The following is a 24,974-nucleotide window of genomic DNA, read 5'->3' on the forward strand; positions in this document are numbered from 1 at the left end:
ATTTTGTCTTTCCCCTCACCCAGACTAAATAAAAATGTCAAAAACTAGGGGAGTGTGGTGGGTTGAATGGTAGCCCCCCCAAGAGACATGTCTACATCCTAATTCCCATGACCAGCAAATGTTACCTTATTTGGAAAAAGGATCTTAGCAGATGTGAAAAGTTAAGGACCTTGAGATGAAGAGATCATCTGGATTATCTGGGTGGGCCCTAAATCCAATGATAAGTGCCTTTATAAAAGACACACATGGACTTCTGGCCTCCAGAGCCGTGAGAGGTTACATTTCTGTCGTGGTAAGCCACCCAGTTTGTGATCATTTATAATGGCAGCCGGGAAACTAATACAGGGAGTGAAAGTAGGGGAGGGATCAGATGGACTTAACAGAATCAATATCAAAGCCCAGAGCCTAGGAAATCCCTGCCTTCCACAGCCCCACACACTGAACAAGCAAGTGCCAAGGAGCTTCTGGGAGACAGGTTAGTCTGTGCGTGTATATCACTGTGTCTAGGAGCTTTCTCAGTTGTCTTTCTCATTACTATCTGGAGAGCACCCCACATTGATAGCAGCCAGCAAATAGCTTGCTGAGGGCCGGCATGAATAATTCCTGTCTGTACCCCCAGAGTTTGCTCAGCCTGCATCTGATCCATCCTGCTGGGGGACCTGTAATGAAGTAATGAAGGTGAGGGGGCAAAGCATCTATTCCTGATGAAGGTGGAGCTACATGGAACTAGCTCCAGATTGCCTACAGAGCAAGACAGTAGGAAACTACCAAGAACAAGTCTGCTGCTGTTAGCCCCCTCAGGGCTACCTGATACTACCAGTTCCTGGGCCTTTGGGGTTTCTGCAGAGTAGTTAGCTTACTTCTTAGCTTTTACCACTGCTGTTTGGGATTCAGATTTTTCAAGGCTGAGAAGTCTGTTTTCTGCTGTCCAACTGCTTGCCAGTCCCCAAATTTTACTGATCTTGTCTCCTCCACTATTCTCTTGGTTCTAAAGGCTTTTAAAAAGTACTTTTGGACTTCCCTGGTGGCACAGTGGTTAAGAATCCACCTGCCAATGCAGGGGACAAGGGTTCGGTCTCTGGTCCAGGAAGATCCCACATGCCGCGGAGCAACTAAGCCCTTGAGCCACAACTACTGAGCCTGCGCTCTAGAGCCCAAGAGCCACAACTACTGAAGCCCATATGCCTAGAGCCCATGCTCCACAAGAGAAACCACTGCAATGAGAAGCCCGCACACCACAACGAATCGGCCTGCCAATGAGGGGAAATGGGTTCGAGCCCTGGTCCAGGAAGATCCCACATGCCGCGGAGCAACTGAGCCCATGTGCCACAACTGCTGAGCCCGTGTGCAACAACTACTGAAGCCCGCGCACCTAGAGCCCGTGCTCCGGCCGCAATGAGAAGCTCGCACACCGCAACGAAGAGTAGCCCCCGCTCGCCGCCACTAGAGAAAGCCCATGCGCAGCAACGAAGACCCAACACAGCCCAAAATTAATTAATTAATTTATTTAAGTACCTTTACTGTCATTTTAAAAGGATGAAGGAGGGAGGGAGGGCGAGAGGAAGGCTGAAGCTAATGTGTACATTTAATCTGCCATCTTTAATTAAAATGATGCAAAATTTTTATCTGAAGATTTGTACCTTGATTCAGTTCTGGACAATTCTTAGCGATTATGTCTTCAAACATTGCTTCTTTGCTGAATTAGTTTTTCTCTTCCTACTGTAACAAGTCACCATAAACGTAGCAGCTTAAGACAATACAAATTGATTATCTCATAGTTCTGTAGGTCAGAAGTCTAGGTAGGCCCTGCTGCCAAAATCAAGGTGTCAGTAGCCTGGCTTTTATCTCAAGGTAGGAGAATAAAGGAGGAAATCTGCTTCCACATTCACTTAGGTTGTTGGCAGGAATTCCATTCCTTGCTCCTGGAGGGCTGAGGTTCATGATACTCTGCAGGCTCTTAGCCTCCCTCAGCTGTCCTAGGATCCCCGCATTCCTCATCACACTGCACCCTCCATCTTCAAACCCCCAACAGCCGTCAAGTCCTGCTCACACTTGTCTGTTTTTAAGGGTTTGTGCAAATGCATTGGGCCCACCTGGAATATCCAGGACAATCTCCCGGTTTTAAGGCCTTTAACGACCTTAATTATGTCTGGAAAATCCCTCTTGCCATGTAATATTCATAGGTTCCAGAAATTTGGGTGTAGACACCTTTGCGGGGGGCGTCTGCCTTTCATAGCTCTGGGACCTTCTTTGAGTCTCTGAAGCTATTATTTGTATTTCTTTATTGCTTTCTAAATATATTCCTTTGCACTAGGTTATAGGTAAATTTTCTAATTCTTTTCACTATATCTAATCTACAGTTCATCCCACGTAATGTAAAAAAAAATTTGATGACTGTATTTTTAATTTCCAATTTTTCTGATTGACTCCCTTTCATATGCATCTGTTCTTGTTTCATTTAACAATTCTTATTCTTTCTAATGGCTGTTATTCCTTCCATCTATCTAGACCAGTGGTTCTCAACCAGGAGTGATTTATCCCCCCAAGGGACAGCTGGCAATGTCTGGAGAGATTTTTGGTTGTCACAACTTGGGGGATGCTACTGGCATCTAGTGGGTAGAAGCCAAGAATGTTATTAAACATTCTACAATACACAGGACAAGCCCTCTAAAACAAAGAATTATTCAGCCCAAAATGTCAAAAGTGCCAAGGTCGAGAAACTTCGATCTAGATCACCTTACACATATTCATTTTAAAGGCTTCATCAGACTCTTTCATTTCATCTAGAGAGAATTCATGTTTTGATGTTTTATTTTGTTGGCTATCCTTGTTAGCATTAGATTTCTTCATTGTTTTTGGTTTGTAAGCGCACTTTCAGTGAAAGGTTATTTTTTTTTCTCTCTGCATCTGGCTCTCCTTCCCCCCAGTTATCAGGTTTGAGGGTGGCCCCAACAGGATTGCCCCACAATTCATAAAACAACTTATTAAAGCACGTGGGAAAACATACAAGGCACACACAATGAAAATGGTTAAAGCAATATATGAATGAGTACAAAGTATTCACAACCCACAGAGCAGTTAGGTGATACCCAAAGATTAGGTACATTTTCAGAACGGAAGTCCTACTTGAGAGAGTAGTAAATAGAAAGGAGGAAATGAGCTTCTCTCTGATCATCTAGAAGTTTTCACGCGAGAAATGGAATTCTAGGATTTGACCATGTGTTTTCTATATATGAGCAGGCTCTCTATAACCAGTTGATTTAAATGTAATTTCATTCACACATGTTTACTGCGGTCGGTGCCAGAGAAACTAGCTGAGTAAAATAATCTTGACTCAAGGAATTCAAAATTGGAGGAGGCAGGGAGAGACATATAAACAAATAATTACCTTTTGACGGGATGAGTTATAACTCATGGGATCAAAACATAGTGATATTATACTCATCATAATGGGATGAATATAATATAAGGATCTACGCATCGGGGACGTGGGTGTGGGTGGTTCTCAGGGAAAGTTGCACAGACAACTGGCTATTTAAGCTGGAGTTTACGTGGTGAGTAGGCGTCCCCCTAGCAGGTGAAGGCCAATCCGCAGCAGGGACCAGGGCTGGGCAGGGTTTCAACCCCGCGTCCAGAAGGTTAAGGCACACGACGGAGAGGATGACACAGTTTCTGGCGCCCGCTGAGGTTCGGGGTTCGCCCGCCGCTAGGGGTGCCGCGGCGTCGCGCCGTGCGGGCCGTTGCGTTTCCGGGCCGGGCCTAGCGTCGCCATCTCTGTCGGGCGCGTCCCCGCCGCGCGCGGCGAAACGACTGCCGCTCCCGTTACCGAGGCAACCGCGGCGCCTCCTCCGCGCCTGCCCCGATAGTCTCTCCGCGCCATTTTCAAACTGTCCTGGAGCCGGAACCGGTGTCTGGGGCGGAAGGAGCCAGCAAGGGAGGCGAGGCGCGAGAGAGAATGCGACCGCAGGCGGAGGGAGCAGCGGCCGGGTCTGCGGGTGAGCGCGGCGCGGGGCGGAAGGGCCGAGCTGGGCAGTGCCTCCGCCTCCCGGGCGGTCCCGGCGGGCCGGGGCGCGGCCGGGAGAGAGGCCGCGCAACCTTGGGAGGAAGTGGGGCCCGGGCGGGCTGGCGGACGGGGCGCGGAGACTCCCCGCCGCCCCGCTGCTGACACCCCTTCCCTTCAACACCCGACTGCGGAGCTGCGGCCCAGAGGTCGGCCTGGGGCCGCGGGAGCCCCCTGTTTCCTCCTAACCCTCTCGCCGCGAGCGTCTGTGCGGCCCCCGCGGACCCGCCTTCTACTGACTGATGGGTTGATTTAAAAGTTAAAATGCTCTTTTCATATAAGAATCATACAGGCTCTTTGTAAAAACAAAAGTGCCCCAAAGCGTAGGACGAGAGTCGTTTATTAACCCTTGGCCAGCACCTTAGTAAACATCCCCTCTTGCTTCCACTCTCTGAAATGAGTGAGGATTCCCGAGATAAACTCAGTTAAGGTTGGTTTGGGGGTTTGTTATGTTTTGTTTTTTTGGCCCCTGTGCATATGTACGCACAGGATATTTTTGTAAAAATAAGATGTACTGGCTTTCAGACGTCAACCCCCCAGAGTTAAGCAAGTGGCTGGTTCTAAACACGTATGTGTGGAGGACCTCCAAACCTTACCTTTTATGTTGTTTTGCTAGAAATTTTCAGTATAGCCACAGTGTTTGGGTAATGGAGATGGGGGCGGTGGTGGAGGACAGCAGCCTATGGGTGGGGAAAGCTTAATACGTGTTTTTTGTCCTTGTTGGGAGGATTTTAATCTTTTTCATCTGTCCTGTGTGTGGATGATTTTTTGATTCATATTCATATTCTCCCTCTCTCTCAGAAGGATGTGAGGAAGTATTATTTCTGGGTAACCAAGGTGGGTACCAGACAAAATGGAGACATGTTTGAATGTTGAGGCTCTACTAGTTCTTGGTTTGACCGGTGAATTTCTGATGTCTCCAGGACTTTTTCTAGAACACCCTGCATCAGTCAGGTCCCTCTTGTGGAAGGAACCTAGAAAGAACCTAGTATAGAATGGGGACTCCATTCAAAGAAAAGGCTAGCAAGAGTGTGGAGAAGGAAAGATTTGTAGAAAGGAGTAATCAAGGAGAGGTACTAATTTAGTGATTTGATAAGTTGAGGCAGCATAGTACAGAAACCAGAGTGCTGGATCAGGACTCAGGGGACCTGAATGCCCACCTACTTCGTGGCCTTGTGGTTTGGGAATATAGTTACTCTTTTTATTTATTTATTGGCTGCCTTGGGTCTTCATTGCTGCGCGCGGGCTTTCTCTAGTTGCGGAGAGCGGGGGCTGCTCTTCGTTGTGGTGCGTGGGCTTCTCTTGTTGCGGAGCATGGGCTCTAGGTGCACGGGCTCAGTAGTTGTGGCTCGCAGGCTTATTAGTTGTGGCACGCGGGCTTCGTTGTTCCGCGGCATGTGGGATCTTCCCGGACCAGGGCTCCAACCCGTGTCCCCTGCATTGACAGGCGGATTCTTAACCACTGCGCCACCAGGGAAGTCCCGAAAGTTACTCTCTTGAGGCAGTCTTACCTCATCTTTGAACAGGGAGGGTGTCCTGCACCCTGTCTCCCTCACAGGGTGGTTGTGAGGACCAAATTTTGCATGTATTCATATACTTGCATGTTTTATAAATTGTGAACAGTAGAGATATATAACAGAGTTTTTATTTGGTTTAGAAATACGAGTATTAGGACCATATTTACCTGGCAAAATTAGAAAAGAGCACATTTTTCTAAAGAAGTGATTTTTTTTTTTTTTGCGGTACTTGGGCCTCTCACTGCCGTGGCCTCTCCCGTTGCGGAGCACAGGCTCCGGACATGCAGCTTCAGCGGCCATGGCTCACGGGCCCAGCCGCTCCGCGGCATGTGGGATCTTCCCGGACTGGGGCACGAACCCGTGTCCCCTGCATCGGCAGGCGGACTCTCAACCACTGTGCCACCAGGGAAGCCCAAGAAGTGATTTTTGAATGACTCCATTTTAGGGCAGGTTGATAGATAATATATTCATAAATATTTAAAAAGACAAGGATAAAAACATGTACAGAGATGCTTATGCGTTTGTGTCTTTTTCTCTTTCTAAACTAAGTAAAATTTACATGGTGAAATGCACAGATCTTAAGTGTGCTATTTGAAAAGCTTTGATAAATGTATACACTGGTGTGACGTCTGTCCCCATCAACACAATATTTTCATTACCTCAGAAAGTTCCCTTGTAGCCCATCCAGTCAGGCTCTCCTCACACCCGCATAGCCCTAGGCCACTGCTGTTCTCATTTCTGTGCACATAGTTTAATTTTGCCTGTTCTTGAACTTCATATAAATGGAATCATACAGTATATGTATGTTATGTAACATCTTTCCTCTATTGGTGGATAAATAGGTTGTTTGCAGTTTGGGGCTATTATGAATAAAGCTGCTTCGAATATTCTTGTAGAGTCTCTTTGTAGATGCTTATTTTCATTTCCTTGAGTAAATACCTTGGAATAGAATTAGAGAGTCATAGGATAGAAGTATGTTTAACTTTATAAGAAGTTACCAGGCTTTTTCCACAGAGATTTTACACTCCTGTCAGCAATGTGAAGATTCCTGTTACTCCAAGTCCTTAATGACATTTGATATTGTACCTTTAATTTTAGCCATTCTAGTATGGGCATAATTGTATCTCATTGTGGTTTCAATTTCCCTGATGTCTAATGGTATTAAGCAACTTTTCATATGATTATTCCCATTCAGGTATCTTTTGCAAGTCTTAGCCCATTTTCTTATTGGGTTGTCTTTATTATTGAATTGTAAGGGTTCTTTATCCCATATACAAATCCTTTGTTAGATATTACGAATATTTTTCTCCTCTTTTGTTTTTGTTTGTCAAATAAAAGGGCATATTTTGATGAGCAGACTTTTCAATTTAAAGAAATCCAGTTTATCAAGTTTTTCCTTTGTATTTAATGCTGTTAAAAGAGGCTTTTCTAAGTATTCTTTGCCTGTCTCAGGCTTGGGAAAATATTTTTTTTTTCTAGAAGCTTTATTGTTTTAACTTGTTTTAAAAAAATTATTTATTTATTTTTTGCTGCATTGGGTCTTCGTTGCCGCACGTGGGCTTTCTCTAGTTGCAGCAAGCGGGGGCTACTCTTCGTTGTGGTGCGTGGGCTTCTCGTTGCGGTGGTTTCTCTTTGTTGTGAAGCACGGGCTCTAGGCGTACAGGCTTCAGTAGTTGTGGCACGCGGGCTCAGTAGTTGTGGCACAGGGGTTTAGTTGCTCCGCGACATGTGGGATCTTCCTGGACCAGGGCTCGAACCCATGTGCCCTGCATTGGCAGGCGGATTCTTAACGACTGCACCACCAGGGAAGTCCCTGTTTTAACTTTTCTGTATAGGCTTATGAGGAGATGTTTATTTTAATGCAGCAATGTGAATATCATAAACATTGGATTTAAATCAATCTGAATATTCCAGAAGACTGCCTACCTGAAAAGAAACAAAGAATAAGTGCTTCGTATTAAAAGATTCTTTTCTTCTTAACGTGAAACAATAATAATAGCTGATAACAGAATGATGTTTCATTCTTTTCTTTTAGGATTTTAACTTTTGGAAATGAATAAAACCAGTTTGGAAGACAAGATGACTACAGCTGCAGAAAGAAAATATATTAATATTAGGAAAAGATTGGATCAGTTGGGATACCGCCAGACTCTGACAGTGGAGTGTTTACCTTTGGTAGAAAAACTTTTCAGGTAAAGATGAAAATACGGTTCTAAACCTGTGTGATCCTTAATCCCATTTATCTAGTTTCTGATTGAACTTTATCCTTCAGTAGAGAAATGGGTAGATTTTTTAAAAGTCCTTAAGTCATCTGAAGTTTCTCTATTCTTCTTAGATTCTACTCTGCTGTCGTCATTCAGGGCCTCCACATTGCAAAACTCTAGGGTCACCATTCACACTATACTATTCAGAGTGAATGTTTCTGCAGGTTTTGTCTGTGAGTAAAAGTACAATTTTTAATGTGATTTTCTGATCTAGTTGAGAGTTCTGTAACTGCTTTATTCACTGATCATTAATTTTTTATTGAAATATAGTTGACATTATGTTAGTCACTGGTCTCTAATTACTGTTACATTTATAATGTTTCTCTAATGTGGTTGACCATGACTTTAGCTGTTACTTGTTACTTTAACTGAAAGAGTCTTTGTGATTTTTGTTCTTTTCCACATGAATTCTACTACTGTGATTTGAGACTAGAGCAGGGAAGTGGCCTAGGAGGCTTTTGCAGTAGGACTATAAGTGATGATGATGGAAAGGAGAGAATGGATGAAAGATACTTTATGGTCTTTAGCATGGCCTGCAGAATCCTTCATGATCGAGTACTAGATCGACAATTCGGAGTTATAGGGTAGAAGTATATTTAACTTTTCAGGAAACTGACAAACTTTTTCCACAGTGATTTTATACTCGTACACCTTCATCTCCCCTGTATTAACCACCTGAAGCTCCTAAACATGTGTTCACTTTCTTCCTTGGTCTCTCCATATGCTATTCTATCTGCCTATAAAGTCCCTTTCTCCTCTCCCTCCTGCCTTGCCCTTATGTTCAGTTAGCCATATGGCCTGCAGGACTCTGTCACATCTGCTGCATGTTATTAGCTATTATCATTGTTGGAAACTTGTTTTATCTTCCCGATAGAATGCAAACTCCATGAGACTAGAGACTGACTTTATAACTGGCATACCTAGAACAGGCTGAACACATTGTTGGCACTGAAATATTTGTTGAGGTTATCACATAGTATTATAACTTTTGACAAATTGTTAGTAGAATATAAGATCCGTGATAGTGGGTTCTTTACCATGTGCCCTGCTCAATAAATGTTGATGGAATGAATATTCCACTGGTCTGTGTTCTTAGAGGTCGGGAACTGACTCATTATTTGTTGCGTCCCTGACACAGCATATAGCAGGTATTCAGTAAATGTTTGCTGAATGAACAAATAAGTTTCACAGATTCCACCAGATTAGGTGACTAATTAGACATGGGGGGGTAAGTTAGAGGGGAGATTGAAAGATGATTCTGCCTGTGTGTATATGTTTCATAACTTTTTTTTTTTTTTTTGCGGTATGTGGGCCTCTCACTGTTGTGGCCTCTTCCGCTGTGGAGCACAGGCTCCGGACGCGCAGGCCCAGCGGCCATGGCTCCCGAGCCCAGCCGCTCTGCGGCACATGGGATCCTCCCAGACCAGGGCATGAACCCGTGTCCCCAGCATTGGCAGGCGGACTCCCAACCACTGTGCCACCAGGGAAGCCTGTTTCATAACTTTTAATTAATCTTGTTTTGGGACTTCACTGGTGGCTCAGTGGTTAAGAATCCGCCTGCCAATGCAGGGGGCACAGGTTCGATTCCTGGTCTGGGAAGAGCCCACATGCCGCGGAGTGACTGAGCCCACGGGCCATAACTACTAAGCCCGCGCTCTAGAGCCCGCAGGCCATAACTACTGATCCCACGTGCCACAACTACTGAAGCTCACGTGCCTAGAGCCCGTGCACCACAACAAAGAGTAGCCCCTGCTCACTGCAACTAGTGAAAGCCTGTGCACAGCAACGAAGACCCAATGCAGCCAAAAATAAAATAAATTTATATTAAAAAAAACTTTAATCCTGTTTTGAGAAGTTTTTGAGTACTTTCTGGTACCTTGAAAGACTCCTAGTGTTTGTTTTTGTTTGTTTGTTTTTAGATTTGAGCTCACTTAACATTAACATTTATTTTAAGTCTTTTTACAAATATGTTTTTAGTTATTAAAAGTTAATGGAATGTTTCCTTGTATTTACATTTTCTGTTCTTGAATATTAGTGATCTAGTTCATACAACAGAAAGTCTTCGGAAATCAAAATTATCTGCTGTGAAAGCTGAAAAAGAAAGTGCCAATTTTGATTTTGTATTGGAACCTTATAAACTTGAAAATGCAAGATTGAGTAAGGAAAATAATGAATTATACCTGGAATTAATGAAACTGAGAGAACAATCAGGCCAACACATTAAAGGTAAAATATTGTGGTTTTTTTTTTGCGATACGCGGGCCTCTCACTGTTGTGGCCTCTCCCGTTGCGGAGCACAGGCTCTGGACGCACAGGCTCAGCAGCCATGGCTCATGGGCCCAGCCGCTCTGCCGCATGTGGGATCTTCCCGGACCGGGCCACGAACCCGCGTCCCCTGCATCGGCAGGTGGACTCTCAACCACTGCACCACCAGGGAAGCCCAAATTTTGTGATTTTTAAAATGCAATATTTTTGCCCTTTTTATTTTATATGTAAGAAAGCCTAGTCTACCTTTAAAACTGTTGATTAGAAAATGTGATAGTCATCCTATTGACACCTCTTGAAATATTGTAGGGTGTGTTGAAGAGTTTCCAAGAAGGAAAGTAAATTTGCATTCCATAACTGTATTCATTTTTACTTTATGTGGATTAAATTTTTAGAATTAAAATTGCTGTAGAGGGCCCTCCCTGGTGGCACAGTGGTTAAGAATCCACTTGGCAATGCAGGGGACATGGGTTTGAGCCCTGGTCCGGGAAGATCTCACATGCCGCAGAGCAACTAAGCCCGTGCACCACAACTACTGAGCCCATGTGCCACAACTACTGAAGCCCACGTGCCACAACTGCTGAAGCCTGTGTGCCTAGAGTCCATGCTGTGCAACAGGAGAAGCCCGCACACCGCAACAAAGAGTAGCCCCCGCACGCTGCAACTAGAGAAGAGCCCGCACACAGCAACAAAGACCCAACGCAGCCATAAATAAATAAATTAATTTTTAAAAAAATTGCTGTAGAAAATATTAAATGCTGGAACTGAAGAAATGTTCTTGAAATAACTTTTGTTTTTCTCTTAACTGAGAGAAAGCCATGTATCTGTCGTTCTGATTCTTTAATATCCAGTCTTTGATCTGGAAGGTAGAATTAGAATGATTTCAAAGGTACTGGGCAAAGGGTAATTATATAGCTAACTTATTATAAAATCTTCTCATATTCAATAGGAAGCCCTGTCTGATACCTGGCATGAATTCATAATCCCTTAGCTTCATATTCAATTTACTGGATCAAAAGTCATGATTTATATTAGGCTCATACCACAGAAGAAAAATATAATTCCTTTTTGTGCTTAGTGACTTATTTGCAGTTTGTTAATAGTGGTAGAAAAGGTATAGCCTTTCTAACAAAGCATACATGAGAATCAGGTGGAGCCTTTCAAATTACTATGACTTTTTGTATTTTGTGAAATGGAAGAATTTCTAGATTGTAAAATACTCTTTGAATCTTTTTCATTTTAAGAGTTGAAAACCACATTGAAAAAGTGTGCACGTGAAACAGCTGATCTGAAATTTCTAAATAATCAATATGTTCATAAGCTCAAACTTTTGGAGAAAGAGAGTAAAGCTAAGAATGAAAAAATTCAACAACTTCAAGAAAAGAATTTGCAAGCTATAGTACAAACTCCAGGTGAGTCTGTTGCCTCTCAAAACAAATTGTACGTATGTAATATTTTAAAGGTATTAGAACTGTTGACTGAAATGGGACTTTGGATTTTCATGCTTAGACTTTAGTATTTGAAAAGATGTACTTGGCTAGTCACAAAAACTTTTAAATTTATTTCTGAAGATCCAGCTTATATTCTATACATGTGCTTAGAAATTTATGTAATAATAACTTCTTAGATACAAGTAGTCTGGCTTCAGTGCCCAGAGTTTTATTTCCTTAATCATTAATTTAAATTCTTTTTTCTATTATTTTTATCATTATTATTATTTCAGTTATAAAAGTAATTCATACTCATTAAAGAATTTGGAAATGATGTACTTTCTTATTTCTTAGTTTATTTTACTCTTTTTTTTTTTTGCGGTACGCGGGCCTCTGACTGCTGTGGCCTCTCCCGCCGCGGAGCACAGGCTCCGGACGCGCAGGCCCAGCGGCCATGGCTCACGGGCCCAGCCACTCCGCGGCATGCGGGATCCTCCCAGACCAGGGCATGAACCCGCGTCCCTTGCATCAACAGGCGGACCCTCAACCACTGCGCCACCAGGGAAGCCCTATTTTACTCTTTTTAGCTTTATGCTCAGTAGTTCTCAAGCAAGAAAAAAGAAATGATGGGGTATATGCAGAGTTGGTGGTTGTCTGGTCATAAAGTCAGTGGAACAATCTCCAGTATTAGTAACCAGATCATTGAGATGTCTAAACCATGGGATTAAGATTATGGAAGTAAGTGAGGTGTAGGAAAGTGCTGAATTATGAGACTAGGTAGAGACTGAAGTAATTTGGTCAGAATGAAGATTGCCATCAGAAGAGAGTTGAAGATCTGGGCACTGGCACAGTTCTAACCAGTGACAAAGTCCAGGCGTAATCATGTTACTGTGGGCCTATAGCTGAGTGAAGAGGAGACTCATTGGAGTTGAGGAATTGTGAACCGAGGGGTCAGGGTCGGGGAGGAATCAGTGGGATTTGAAATGGCAGGAAATGAGATGGAGAGGGAGGACCGTGAGCCAAAGGCAGAAAAGATGGAGAAATGTGGGAGAAGATCTCAGAAGTACCTAGAAAATTAAGAAAACAAAAAAGAGGATTTTCTGAGAAAAGAGTGGGACAGATTCAAGAGAGATTTAGGAGGTGTAATCTCTAAAATTTAGTGACTGGATATGGTAGACTTGGGAAGTAGAGGAATTCCTAAATTTCTGTTAGAAGGGAATGAGTGGGTGGATGATGGTAATATTTCTTAAGGTAGAGAATGTGGAAAGCAGAACAGGAGTCCACCCTCCACAAAGGGTGTGTTGAGTATGTTATACCTACAGGACATTCACGCTGAGATTTCTAGTATGCAGTGGGATATGTAGATCTGTTCTCAGCAGTATGATCCCAGATGGAGATTCACATTTGGGAATCATTGGAATATCATGAGAATTGAAGCTCTGAATGTGGTAGGAATTATCTAGTAAGATTATGTAGACTGGAAAGAGAGGAGAACCAAAGACAGACCCTAGGAAAATTGGCATTTAAGGCACAGGTGGAAGAAGAGGGTCTTTGAAAGAAACTGAGGAGCAACCAAGGAGGAAAACCAGGAGATAAGGGAAGAAGAAAATGGTTTACCTGTTCAGGTGTGTATACAAGCAGGTCATTTAAATACTTTTGACCCGGTTTCTTCATCCTCAAAACAAAAGATTAGGAGTATAAAAAATTTGTTAGGGTTCTAATGAAGACAAAGTTGAGAGTTATGTTTTTTCTTTGTGAGGGTCGATTAGTTTTTCAAGTACATGTCTAATCTGGGCCAGATACTGGAAAAGGTAAATTATCCATGTGGCTTGGACCAAGGCAAGATATATCTAACCATAAAAATAAATTACTCCTGCTAGTTTTAAGGATAATTGAGACAATTTACTACTTAAGAAATTATACTAATTCAGGGTATACATTCCACTGTATCCTGATTTGGCTTCTTAAAGTTTCAGTTATCTTCTCCTTTGGCATTGCTTAATAAGCATGTTTATTTTAGTTATCACTACCTTAAGCTCCTCGTTTGACAGTTTTCTGCTGGTGATGATTTCTTGAGCTCATAATAGCGAATACCACAAGGCACACTCAACTTTCATCTTGCCGAAGGCTGGTCCTCATCTCTTGGAGGAACGGATTAAATCTGGGCATATGTACCAAGCATGCAGAAAATAAAGCTTGTTTTATAACCATATCTTGTTGAGGTTTTTAGGAATGCATTGTTTAAAGATCAAGTGGGTATTTATATATAAGGAAGAAAACATTTTATCCGTATGTAATATGAGCTAGAGACACACTTTATAACTAAAAGGCTAACCTTCTGAAATATTTAATTCTAAGACAGTGTTTTGTTTTGTTTTTAATTTTTTTTTTTTTTTTGAAATACACATTTGCTTTTTTTAGGTGGCAAGAAAAGAAGTATTGCTTTCAGGCGCCAGCGTATGCAAATTGATGAACCAGTCCCTCCCTCTGAAGTCAGTTCTTATCCAGTTCCTCAGCCAGATGACCCTTACATTGCAGACCTCCTGCAAGTGGCTGATAACAGGTGCATTAAATAATTCTTTGTTGGCTTCAGTTAATTGATCACTTGGTTCCCCTTCAGTCTGTTCATAGTAGGGCTTCTGTCTTCTTAACTAGCGTATCTCTGGTGCCTAGCACAGAACTTTGCACAAGCACTCAGTAAATGCTTTCTGAGTGTATTCTGAATATAGAAGGTTTTTACTTGTTTTGAAACTTTTGATTTCAAAGAGATCATGTATCTGATGTTTCTGTCCATATTTGATTTAAAACAATTTAGTGCCATCTAGAGCCTATTTCAGTAGAGTTGCTTTGACATTTAGTTTCATCACCCAGTAAATCTTTTACAGACTCCTTATAACTTCAGATTTTTGTCAAATACCAGTAGACATGAGTAGACTTGTAACTGGCTTTGAAATTCTGCTTCATGATTCTCTAGCTGTATATGTTGATATTTCCTTAAATTGGAATCAGATATAAATTGTTTTAATTAAAACTTCATTAAGTTCTCTGGAAAAGGCACTATGTAACTGTTCTGGGGATGTAAAGATGAATAAGGTGGTGTTGCAGCTCTTGAGAAGCTTATAACCCAGTATAATAAAGATGAGACAAAGGAATACACAAAATGCCATTAAGAAAATTATAAGAGGTACAGAGGAGTGAGAGAGCACTAGTGACAGCCTCTGTGGTCTTAGCTGCAGAAACAGTTTAAAGTACGGAACACACTGGTGGAAATGGTTAGTGCAGTTAGCTTTTTACTTTGTAGATTATGCAGAGAATATGGGGGAGTTTTCTACTTTATTAATCTCAATATAGCAAAAAAAAAAAAAAAAGACATTGATTGAGGGACCAATTAGGATCTTTTAGCTCAGTTCATCTCACACAGTATTATGTACCTGTATTTATATAGTTATCTGACCTTACCCATGAAATACCTCGTGTTTTGTTTTATGGTACAGTTATAATCTAGGACTTAGACAGTGTGTTAGTATTATGCAAGAAGTTTTTGGGGGCTACGTGTGTTATCATTTTCTGTCTTTTTCTTTCACCTTAATGTTCTTCTTCATTCTTCTTTTCTATCAAACCATCATAGGTAGCATTAGTCTCTTGATTATCTTGTTTGTTTTAATTTGCATGTGCACATTTAACTGTATTCAGAGTCATTCGTGCATATGTAAGTGTGGTTGCATACATACTCCTCTCCTACACCTAGATTAGTAGGAAATGTTGGTTCCAGTAATGGCAGGGACGAGCAGTGTTTAGCCTTACTCACCCCTACTCCATGGAAAATCTCTTTTTTTTTTTTTTGCGGTATGCGGGCCTCTCACTGCTGTGGCCTCTCCCGTTGTGGAGCACAGACTCCGGATGCGCAGGCTCAGCGGCCATGGCTTCACGGGCCCAGCCACTCTGTGGCATGTGGGATCTTCCTGGACCAGGCCACGAACCCGTGTCCCCTGCATCGGCAGGCAGACTCTCAACCACTGCGCCGCCAGGGAAGCCCCTCTCTTAAAAGCAGACCTGGCTTCAGGCTTTATTTTTCCGGTATGAAAGTGGTTGTGTCATATTTATGTTAATGCATGGCAAAGTTTGATGTAAAACAAATACATTTGGGCAGTTGCAGAATTCAGATAATTTAGACAAATCTTGTTTCTCTTAGAATTAACGAGTTCTGGAAAGGAGTAGGTTTTTTACTGTAGTTACTTGGAAAGTGGTAGTATTTCTCAATATTTTTCTTTTTTCTAGGATTGCAGGATAGTTCATTAGAAAATACAGGGTCATGTAGGGTCCCTTATTTCACTTTATAATATTGTGAATTTTGGACTGGACGCTTAGTTCCCTGAACCTGAGAATTGGCAACAGTACCTGGAAGAGTTGTCCTGAGGATTAAAATGCAGTAGTAGGCATAATGTATCTGAGTTTCAAATTATTTACCACTCAATGTTTTATCTATTCTTGGAAAATTAAATCTGCAAGATGATGTACTCTATGCCGTGGCTTCGGAACCCTTTGGAACAGCACCTCCTACCTCACTGAGAAACAAAAAGTAGAGGGTTTTTAAGAGAAGGCATCTAGTTTCATTTCTTGTTATTTTGTATTTCTTAACAAAAGTATATTGACATTAGTTATAAATGTGTTTCAGAATTCAAGAACTTCAGCAAGAAGTCTACCAGTTACAAGAAAAGTTAGCAGTGATGGAAAGTGGACTGAGAGATTATAACAAGCAGGTAGGATTTTTATTTACTTGCATAGTAGGTGTGATTGTAAGTGAAATTAAGTTATATTTGATATTACTGATACTGAGTTTTTAAAACAGCTCTTCTTTTTCATAAATTTGTTAATATTTAGAATTAATAGATGGAATGGCTTAGATGGCTTCAGGGCATTCAGTCCATTCCCTTCATTATGCATGGAGGTGAATAGTAGTTTTTTGTTTTGTTTTGATTTTTTTAAGGTGAATCATCTGTCTCCCCAAATATAACCGTATTAACTGTTTCCATCTCAGGAGGTATTTTATTAAAGTGTGTTATGCTTTGTAATGGTATTTTAAATAATTTTTTAATCTTACTATAGATTTTGTCATTTTGAATATAAGGCTCTTCGAAAGTTACTTTTCTGTGTTACCATATTTGTTGCATGTTTTTGCTACAAGCACTAGTACCCCATAACACAGTTTTCTGAAGAAGCAGGGGAATTAATAGATGCAGAGTTAGATTATAACTTTAACAAGCTTTGTTCTTTCCTACTTTCTGTTGACGTCTTGGCTAAATTTTGACTTGGATAATTATAGGCTTTCTTTCTTAACAGCTTACTGAAGTTTAAATTGGGTAACATGTTTTTCATTTTCTGCACATGACTACGTTTTTTTGGAGTGAAGAAATCTGCACATACAAATATAGATGTAACTTATGTGTTGGTGTAACTGTTAAGTTTATAAAGTACTTTGAAGATTACTTGGATAAAATGGAGTTAAAAGGAATTGTTATAATGTCAACCAAAAAACTTACTTCATGGAGATGAGATGAATTGTATTGATATTTTTCAATTTATATTCAGTCATTCTTTCATCATATTTTTTTCCAAGTACTTTATGAACATAAACTGACCAATCTTTACTATCTCTGCATGAGGTGGCTGGGGTGTTTGGAGAAAATAACCTGACCATTCTGATTGAAACCACCAATCTATTGTGGTTATCAATCTTGATTGAGTCCACTCTGTTCCCTATCAGTTTTTTTTTTTGTTTGAACTTGTTCTGTTTTTTTCAGCATATATTCCAGATTTTACTGTTCTCTTCAAGCTCTTTCCCTGGACTATAAGACCCTCCTTCTCAGGATATCACCTTTTTCTCAATTTCCTATCTCTACCCCTTTAAAATGAGCAATATGCACACTCAGGCTCTCCTTAAGACTTAGTGGGTAGGGTGGTACTTCTTCCTGTTTAAGGTTTAGTCTTTCTGCCTGGGCACTTGGCCCCATTTTCTCTCTTCTCCTTAGGATATTGCTTTAATCAATTATTCTTTAACAAGCTTACATGGCCGCTTTACAATTATAAATTTTTTAGTCTTCTTAACAGTCCGGTGAGGAGGCACTAGTGTCATCACTAATATCCCGTTAAAAATCTCTTTTAACTACTTTTCCCTCTTGCTAATTAATGTTTTCTTCCTCATAAGTATTTCTCTAAAGAGTATCTTATTCTTCTTTCTCTGCTTCTTCACCTCCTGTTCACTCCATAACCTTTTGCATTCTGGCTTCTGTCCCACACTTTATAAATTGACCTAGTAATTGATACCACTGACATCAACTGCTACCTCCAGAAAGATACTTTAAGTCTTCATTTTTGTGACCCACTCTGTAGTATTTGACATCATTCATAATTTTTCTTTGAAACTCATCCGTGGCTTCATTTTCTGTTGGTTTTCCTTTTCTTGCTTTTTTTTTTTAACCTCTTATAATATCTTCTTTGCTTTTTTCCTTTGCCTGCTCCCTAAAATATCACTGTCTCTCAAGACTCTGTCTTTGACTCCTTCTCCTCTCCCTCTGTGTTTTCTCAAATAGTCTCATCCACTCTCTTAGTTTATTACCTGAATACTGATGACTCCCCAGTGTCTCAGGCTCAGACCTCTCTGCTGAGGTCCAGACCCATATACCCAACTTGACACTGGGCATTTTCACTTGGATGAATGCTCTCTGTACACATATGCCTAGTACTGAACTTCCCAACTTCTGTCTCAAATCTCTTTTTCCTCCTATATTCTCTACTTTGGTTGGAAGCATCAGCATTTGCCCAAGCCAACATTCTGTAGTCTTTCTAGATCTCATTCTCCTCCTGTCACACACCACTCACCATGCTCTGTCAGTTCTGAGTGCTTCTTAAACTTACTACTTCTGCTCTGCCCTATCCCACTGGCCCTAATCATCTCTCATATATTCCTACAATGGTCTTCCTGCCTCTGGTCTTATTCTTATCAAATTCATCCTTTAGTCCAGAGTAATATTTCTCCCAGCGAAGTATTCAGTGCTTATCATAATTAGTTCCTGCCTAATTCTTCAGACTCATCTCCAACTATTAGTTTCCTCGCACATTACAGTCCAGTCATACTGAGTCATTTCTGCTCTCTCAAACATACCGTGTTGCTTTATGCTTCTCTGTCACTGCCTGGAACATCCCTCCTTTCTTCTCTGACTAGCATCATTTATAAGTTTTTTAGACTTGTTTATTTGATAAGGCCTTCATTAATTTCGATAGAAATGATTGTATAATGGAGTCTAAATCACTCTATTCCCTTGACTACTTTGGTACCATATACCTATTTCTATTTTTCTACCATTGAATAACATATTAAAGCAATTATTGGTTAGCTTGCTTGCTTTTCCTGTAAAGCTGTGTGTTCCTGAAAGTAAGGGACTGTGTTTTATTCATCTTTGTATTCTTAAGAACAAAGCTCAATAATTGTTTGTTAAATTGAATACTTGGTTTTTGTTTTCAAATTTTTTGGAAAACAAAACCAAATATTGAAAGTGTGTGGGGTTTTCTTTTTTTTTTAATATTTGAATTTTATTTTATTTATTTTTCTATACAACAGGTTATTATTAGTCATCAATTTTATACACATCAGTGTATACATGTCAATTCCAATCGCCCAATTCATCACACCACAATCCCCCCCCCCCAACCGGGGCTTTCCCCCCTTGGTGTCCATATGTTTTCTCTCTACATCTGTCTCTCAACTTCTGCCCTGAAAAATGGTACAGATGAACCGGTTTTCTACGTTCCCATACATGCGTTAATATACAATATTTGTTTTTCTCTTTCTGGCTTACTTCACTCTGTATGATGGTCTCTAGATCCATCCACGTCTCAACACATGACCCAATTTCGTTCCTTTTTATGGCTGAGTAATATTCCATTGTATATATGTACCACAACTTCTTTATCCATTTGTCTGTTGATGGGCATTTAGGCTGCTTCCATGACCTGGCTATTGTAAATAGTGCTGCAATGAACATTGGGGTGCATGTGTCTTTTTGAATTATGATTTTCTCTGGGTATATGCCCAGTAGTGGGATTGCTGGGTCATATGGTAGTTCTATTTTTAGTTTCTTAAGGAGCCTCCATACTGTTCTCCATAGTGGCTGTATCCATTTACATTCCCACCAACAGCGCAAGAGGGTTCCCTTTTCTCCACACCCTCTCCAGCATTTGTTGTTTGTAGATTTTCTGATGATGCCCATTCTAACTGGTGTGAGGTGATCCCTCATTGTAGTTTTGATTTGCATTTCTCTAATAATTAGTGATGTTGAGCAGCTTTTCATGTGCTTCTTGGCCATCTGTATGTCTTCTTTGGAGAACTGTCTATTTAGGTCTTCTGACCATTTTTGGATTGCATTGTTTGTTTCTTTAATATTGAGCTGCATGAACTGTTTATATATTTTGGAGATTAATCCTTTGTCCATTGATTTGTTTGCAAATATTTTCTCCCATCCTGAGGGTTGTCTTTTCTTGTTTATGGGTTCCTTTGCCATGCAAAAGCTTTGAAGTTTCATTAGGTCCTATTTGTTTATTCTCGTTTTTATTTCCATTACTCTAGGAGGTGGATCAAAAAAGATCTTGCTGTGATTTATGTCAAAGAGTGTTCTTGCTATGTTTTCCTCTAAGACTTTTATAGTGTCTGCTCTTACATTTAGGTCTTGAATCCATTTTGATTTTATTTTTGTGTATGGTGTTAGGGAGTGTTCTAATTTCATTCTTTTACATGTAGCTGTCCAGTTTTCCCAGCACCACTTATTGAAGAGACTGTCTTTTCTCCATTGTATATCCTTGCCTCCTTTGTCATAGATTAGTTGACCATAGGTGCGTGAGTTTACCTCTGAGCTTTCTATCTTGTTCCATTGATCTATGTTTCTGTTTTTGTGTCAGGACCATATTGTCTTGATTACTGTAGCTTTGTAGTATAGTCTGAAGTCAGGGAGTCTGATTCCTGCAGCTCCGTTTTTTTCTCTCAATACTTCTTTGGCTATTTGAGGTCTTTTGTGTCTCAATACAAATTTTAAGATTGTTCTAGTTCTGTAAAAAATGCCATTGGTAATTTCATAGGGATTGCATTGAATCTGTAGATTGCTTTGGGTAGTAGAGTCATTTTCACAATGTTGATTCTTCCAATCCAAGAACATGGTATATCTCTCCATCTGTTGGTATCATCTTTAATTTCTTTCATCAGTGTCTTATAGTTTTCTGCATACAGGTCTTTTGTCTCCCTAGGTAGGTTTATTCCTAGGTATTTTATTCTTTTTGTTGCAGTGGCAAATAGGAGTGTTTCCTTAATTTCTCTTTCAGATTTTTCATCATTAGTGTATAGGAATGCGAGAGATTTCTGTGCATTAATTTTGTATCCTGCTGCTTTACCAAATTCATTGATTAGCTCTTGTAGTTTTCTGGTGGCATTTTTAGGATTCTCTATGTATAGTATCATGTCATCTGCAAACAGTGACAGTTTTACTTCTTCTTTTCCAATTTGTATTCCTTTTATTTCTTTTTCTTCTCTGATTGCCGTGGCTAGGACTTCCAAAACTATGTTGAATAATAGTGGTGAGAGTGGACATCCTTGTCTTGTACCTGATCTTAGAGGAAATGCTTTCAGTTTTTCACCATTGAGAATGATATTTGCTGTGGGTTTGTCATATATGGCCTTTATTATGTTGAGGTAGGTTCCCTCTATGCCCACTTTCTGGGGAGTTTTTTATCATAAATGGGTGTTGAATTTTGTCAAAAGCTTTTTCTGCATCTATTGAGATGATCATATGGTTTTTATTCTTCAATTTGTTAATATGATGTATCACATTGATTGATTTGTGTATATTGAAGAATCCTCATATCCCTGGGATAAATCCCACTTGATCATGGTGTATGATCCTTTTAATGTGCTGTTGGATTCTGTTTGCTAGTATTTTGTTGAGGATTTTTGCATGTATATTCATCAGTGCTATTGGTCTATAATTTTCTTTTTTTTTTTTTGTATCTCTGTCTGGTTTTGGTATCAGGTTGATGGTGGCCTCATAGAATGAGTTTGGAAGTGTTCCTTCCTCTGCAATTTTTTGGAATAGTTTGTGAAGGATGGGTGTTAGCTCTTCTCTAAATGTTTGATAGAATTCACCTGTGAAGCCATCTGGTCCTGGACTTCTGTTTGTTGGAAGATTTTTAATCACAGTTTCCATTCCATTACTTGTGATTGGTCTGTTCATATTTTCTATTCCTGGTTCAGTCTTGGAAGGTTATACCTTTCTAAGAATTTGTCCATTTCTTCTAGGTTGTCCATTTTATTGGCATAGGGTTGCTTGCATTAGTCTCTTAGGATGCTTTGTATTTCTGCAGTGTCTGTTATAACTTCTCCTTTTTCATTTCTAATTTTATTGATTTGAATCCTCTCCCTCTTTTTCTTGAGGAGTCTGGCTAAAGGTTATCAATTTTGTTTCTCTTCTCAAAGAACCAGCTTTTACTTTTATTGATCTTTGCTATTGTTTTCTTTGTTTCTGTTTCATTTTTTTCTGCTCTGATCTTTATGATTTCTTTCCTTCTGCTAACTTTGGGTTTTGTTTGCTGTTCTTTCTCTAGTTCCTTTAGGTGTAAGGTTAGATTGTTTATTTGAGATTTTTCTTGTTTCTTGAGGTAGGCTTGTATAGCTATAAACTTCACTCTTAGAACTGCTTTTGCTGCATCCCATAGGTTTTGGATCGTCGTGTTTTCATTGTCATTTGTCTCTAGGTATTATTTGATTTCCTCTTTGATTTTTTCAGTGATCTCTTGGTTATTTAGTAATGTATTGTTTAGCCTCCATGTGTTTGTGTTTTTTACGTTTTTTCCCATGTAGTTCATTTCTAATCTCATAGCGTTGTGGTCAGAAAAGATGCTTGATATGATTTCAATTTTCTTAAATTTACTGAGGCTTGATTTGTGCCCCAAGATGTGATCTATCCTGGAGAATGTTCCATGCACACCTGAGAAGAAAGTGTAATCTGCCGTTTTCAGATAGCATGTCCTATAAATATCAATTAAATCTATCTGGTCTATTGTGTAATTTAAAGCTTCTGTTTCCTTATTTATTTTCATTTTGGATGATCTGTCCATTGGTGTACGTGAGGTACTAAAGTCCCCCACTATTATTGTGTTACTGTCGATTTCCTCTTTTATAGCTGTTAGTAGTTGCCTTATGTATCGAGGTGCTCCTATGTTGGGTGCATATATATTTATAATTGTTGTATCTTCTTCTTGGATTGATCCCTTGATCATTGTGTAGTGTCCTTCCTTGTCTCTTGTAACATTCTTTATTTTAAAGTCTGTTTTATCAGATATGAGTATTGCTATTCCAACTTTCTTTTGATTTCCATTTGCATGGAATATCTTTTTCCATCCCCTCACTTTCAGTCTGTCTGTGTCCCTAGGACTGAAGTGGTTCTCTTGTAGGCCGCATGTATATGGGTCTTGTTTTTGTATCCATTCAGCAAGCCTGTGTCCTTTGGATGGAGCATTTAATCCATTCACGTTTAAGGTAATTATCGATATGTATGTTCCTATGACCATTTTCTTAATTGTTTTGGGTTTGTTTTTGTAGTTCCTTTTCTTCTCTTGTGTTTCCCACTTAGAGAAGTTCCTTTAGCATTTGCTATATAGCTGGTTTGGTGGTGCTAAATTCTCTTAGCTTTTGTGTGTCTCTAAAGCTTTTGATTTCTCCATGGAATCTGAATGAGATCCTTGCTGGGTAGAGTAATCTTGGTTTTAGGTTCTTCCCTTTCATCACTTTAAGTATATCATGCCACTCCCTTCTGGCTTGTAGAGTTTCTGCTGAGAAATCAGCTGTTAACCTTATGGGAGTTCCCTTGTATGTTATTTGTCGTTTTTCCCTTGCTGCTTTCAATAATTTTTCTTTTTCTTTAATTTTTGCCAATTTGAGTATTATGTGTCTTGTTGTGTTTCTACTTGGGTTTATCCTATGTGGGACTTGCTGTAGTTCCTGGACTTGGGTGGCTGTTTCCTTTCCCACGTTAGGGAAGTTTTCGACTATAATCTCTTCAAATATTTTCTCGGGTCCTTTCTCTCTCTCTTCTCCTTCTGGGACCCCTATAATGCAAATGTTGTTGCATTTAATGTTGTCCCACAGGTCTCTTAGGCTGTCTTCATTTCTTTTCATTCTCTTTTCTTTATTCCGTTCCACAACAGTGAATTCCACCATTCTGTCTTCCAGATCACTTACCCGTTCTTCTGCCTCAGTTTTTCTGGTATTGATTTCTTCTAGTGTAGTTTTCATTTCAGTTATTGTATTGTTCATCTCTGTTTGTTTCTTCTTTAATTCTTCTAGGTCTTTGTGAAACATTTCTTGTATCTTCTCGATCTTTGCCTCCATTCTTTTTCCAAGGTCCTGGGTCATCTTCACTATCATTATTCTGAATTCTTTTTCGGGAAGGTTTCCTATCTCCACTTCATTTAGTTGTTTTTCTGTGGTTTTATCTTGTTCCTTCATACGGTATATAGCCCTCTGCCTTTTCATCTTGTCTGTCTTTCTGTGAATGTGGCTTTTGATCCACAGACTGCAGGATCGTAGTTCTTCTTGCTTCTGCTGTCTGCCCTCTGGTGGATGAGGCTATATAAGTGGCTTGTGTAGGTTTCGTGATGGGAGGGACTGGTGGTGGGTAGAGCTGACTGTTGCTCTGGTGGGCAGAGCTCAGTAAAACTTTAATCTGCTTGAATGCTGATGGGTGGGGCTGGGTTCCCTCCCTGTTGGTTGTTTGGCCTGAGGCAACCCAACACTGGAACCTATGGTGGCTCTTTGGTGGGGCTAATGACTGACTGTGGGAGGGCTCACACCAAGGAGTACTTCCCAGAACTTCTGCTGCCAGTGTCCTTGTCCCCACGGTGAGCCACAGCCACCCCCCCGCCTCTGCAGGAGACCCTCCAACACAAGCAGGTAGGTCTGGTTCAGTCTCCCTTGAGGTCACTGCTCCTTCCCCTGGGTCCCAGTGCGCTCACCACTTTGTGTGTGCACTCCAAGAGTGGAGTCTCTGTTTCCCCCAGTCGTGTCGAAATCCTGTAGTCAAATCCCAGTAGCCTTCAAAGTCTGTAAGTCTAGGAATTCCTCCTCTCGCTGCTGGACCCCCTGGTTGGGAAGCCTGACGTGGGGCTCAGAACCTTCATTCCAGTGGGTCGACTTTTGTGGTATAAGTGTTCTCCAGTCTGTGAGTCACCCATCCAGCAGTTATGGGATTTGATTTTACTGTGATTGCGCCCCTCCTGCAGTCTTATTGTGGCTTCTCCTTTGTCTTTGGATGTGGGGTATCCTTTTTGGTGAGTTCCAGTGTCTTCCTGTCGATGATTGTCCAGCAGCTAGTTGTGATTCTCGTGTTCTCCCAAGAGG

At 40.6% G+C, this 24,974-nt stretch overlaps 1 protein-coding gene across 6 annotated transcripts in view; it reads left to right on the forward strand.

Moving 5' to 3' along the window:
* Positions 1-3,857: 3,857 nt before the first annotated feature.
* The window catches only part of CEP135 (centrosomal protein 135), an 83,051-nt gene continuing 61,934 nt past the window's right edge, over positions 3,858-24,974 (forward strand). For 5 of the 6 annotated variants that reach the window (XM_079920702.1, XM_079920700.1, XM_079920704.1 and 2 more), the window contains exons 1-6: positions 3,858-3,995; positions 7,613-7,769; positions 9,877-10,067; positions 11,351-11,518; positions 13,958-14,099; positions 16,212-16,296. In XM_079920702.1, coding sequence (XP_079776828.1) covers positions 7,630-7,769; positions 9,877-10,067; positions 11,351-11,518; positions 13,958-14,099; positions 16,212-16,296 — 726 coding nt within the window. In that variant the 5' untranslated portion in view covers positions 3,858-3,995; positions 7,613-7,629. Of the gene's footprint in view, positions 3,996-7,612; positions 7,770-9,876; positions 10,068-11,350; positions 11,519-13,556; positions 13,789-13,957; positions 14,100-16,211; positions 16,297-24,974 lie in introns of those variants that run through there. The other variant, XM_079920705.1, reaches the window with a different exon arrangement.

The sequence above is a fragment of the Stenella coeruleoalba genome, assembly GCF_951394435.1.
Source record: "Stenella coeruleoalba genome assembly, chromosome: 4".
In the NCBI taxonomy this organism is placed as follows: domain Eukaryota; kingdom Metazoa; phylum Chordata; class Mammalia; order Artiodactyla; family Delphinidae; genus Stenella; species Stenella coeruleoalba.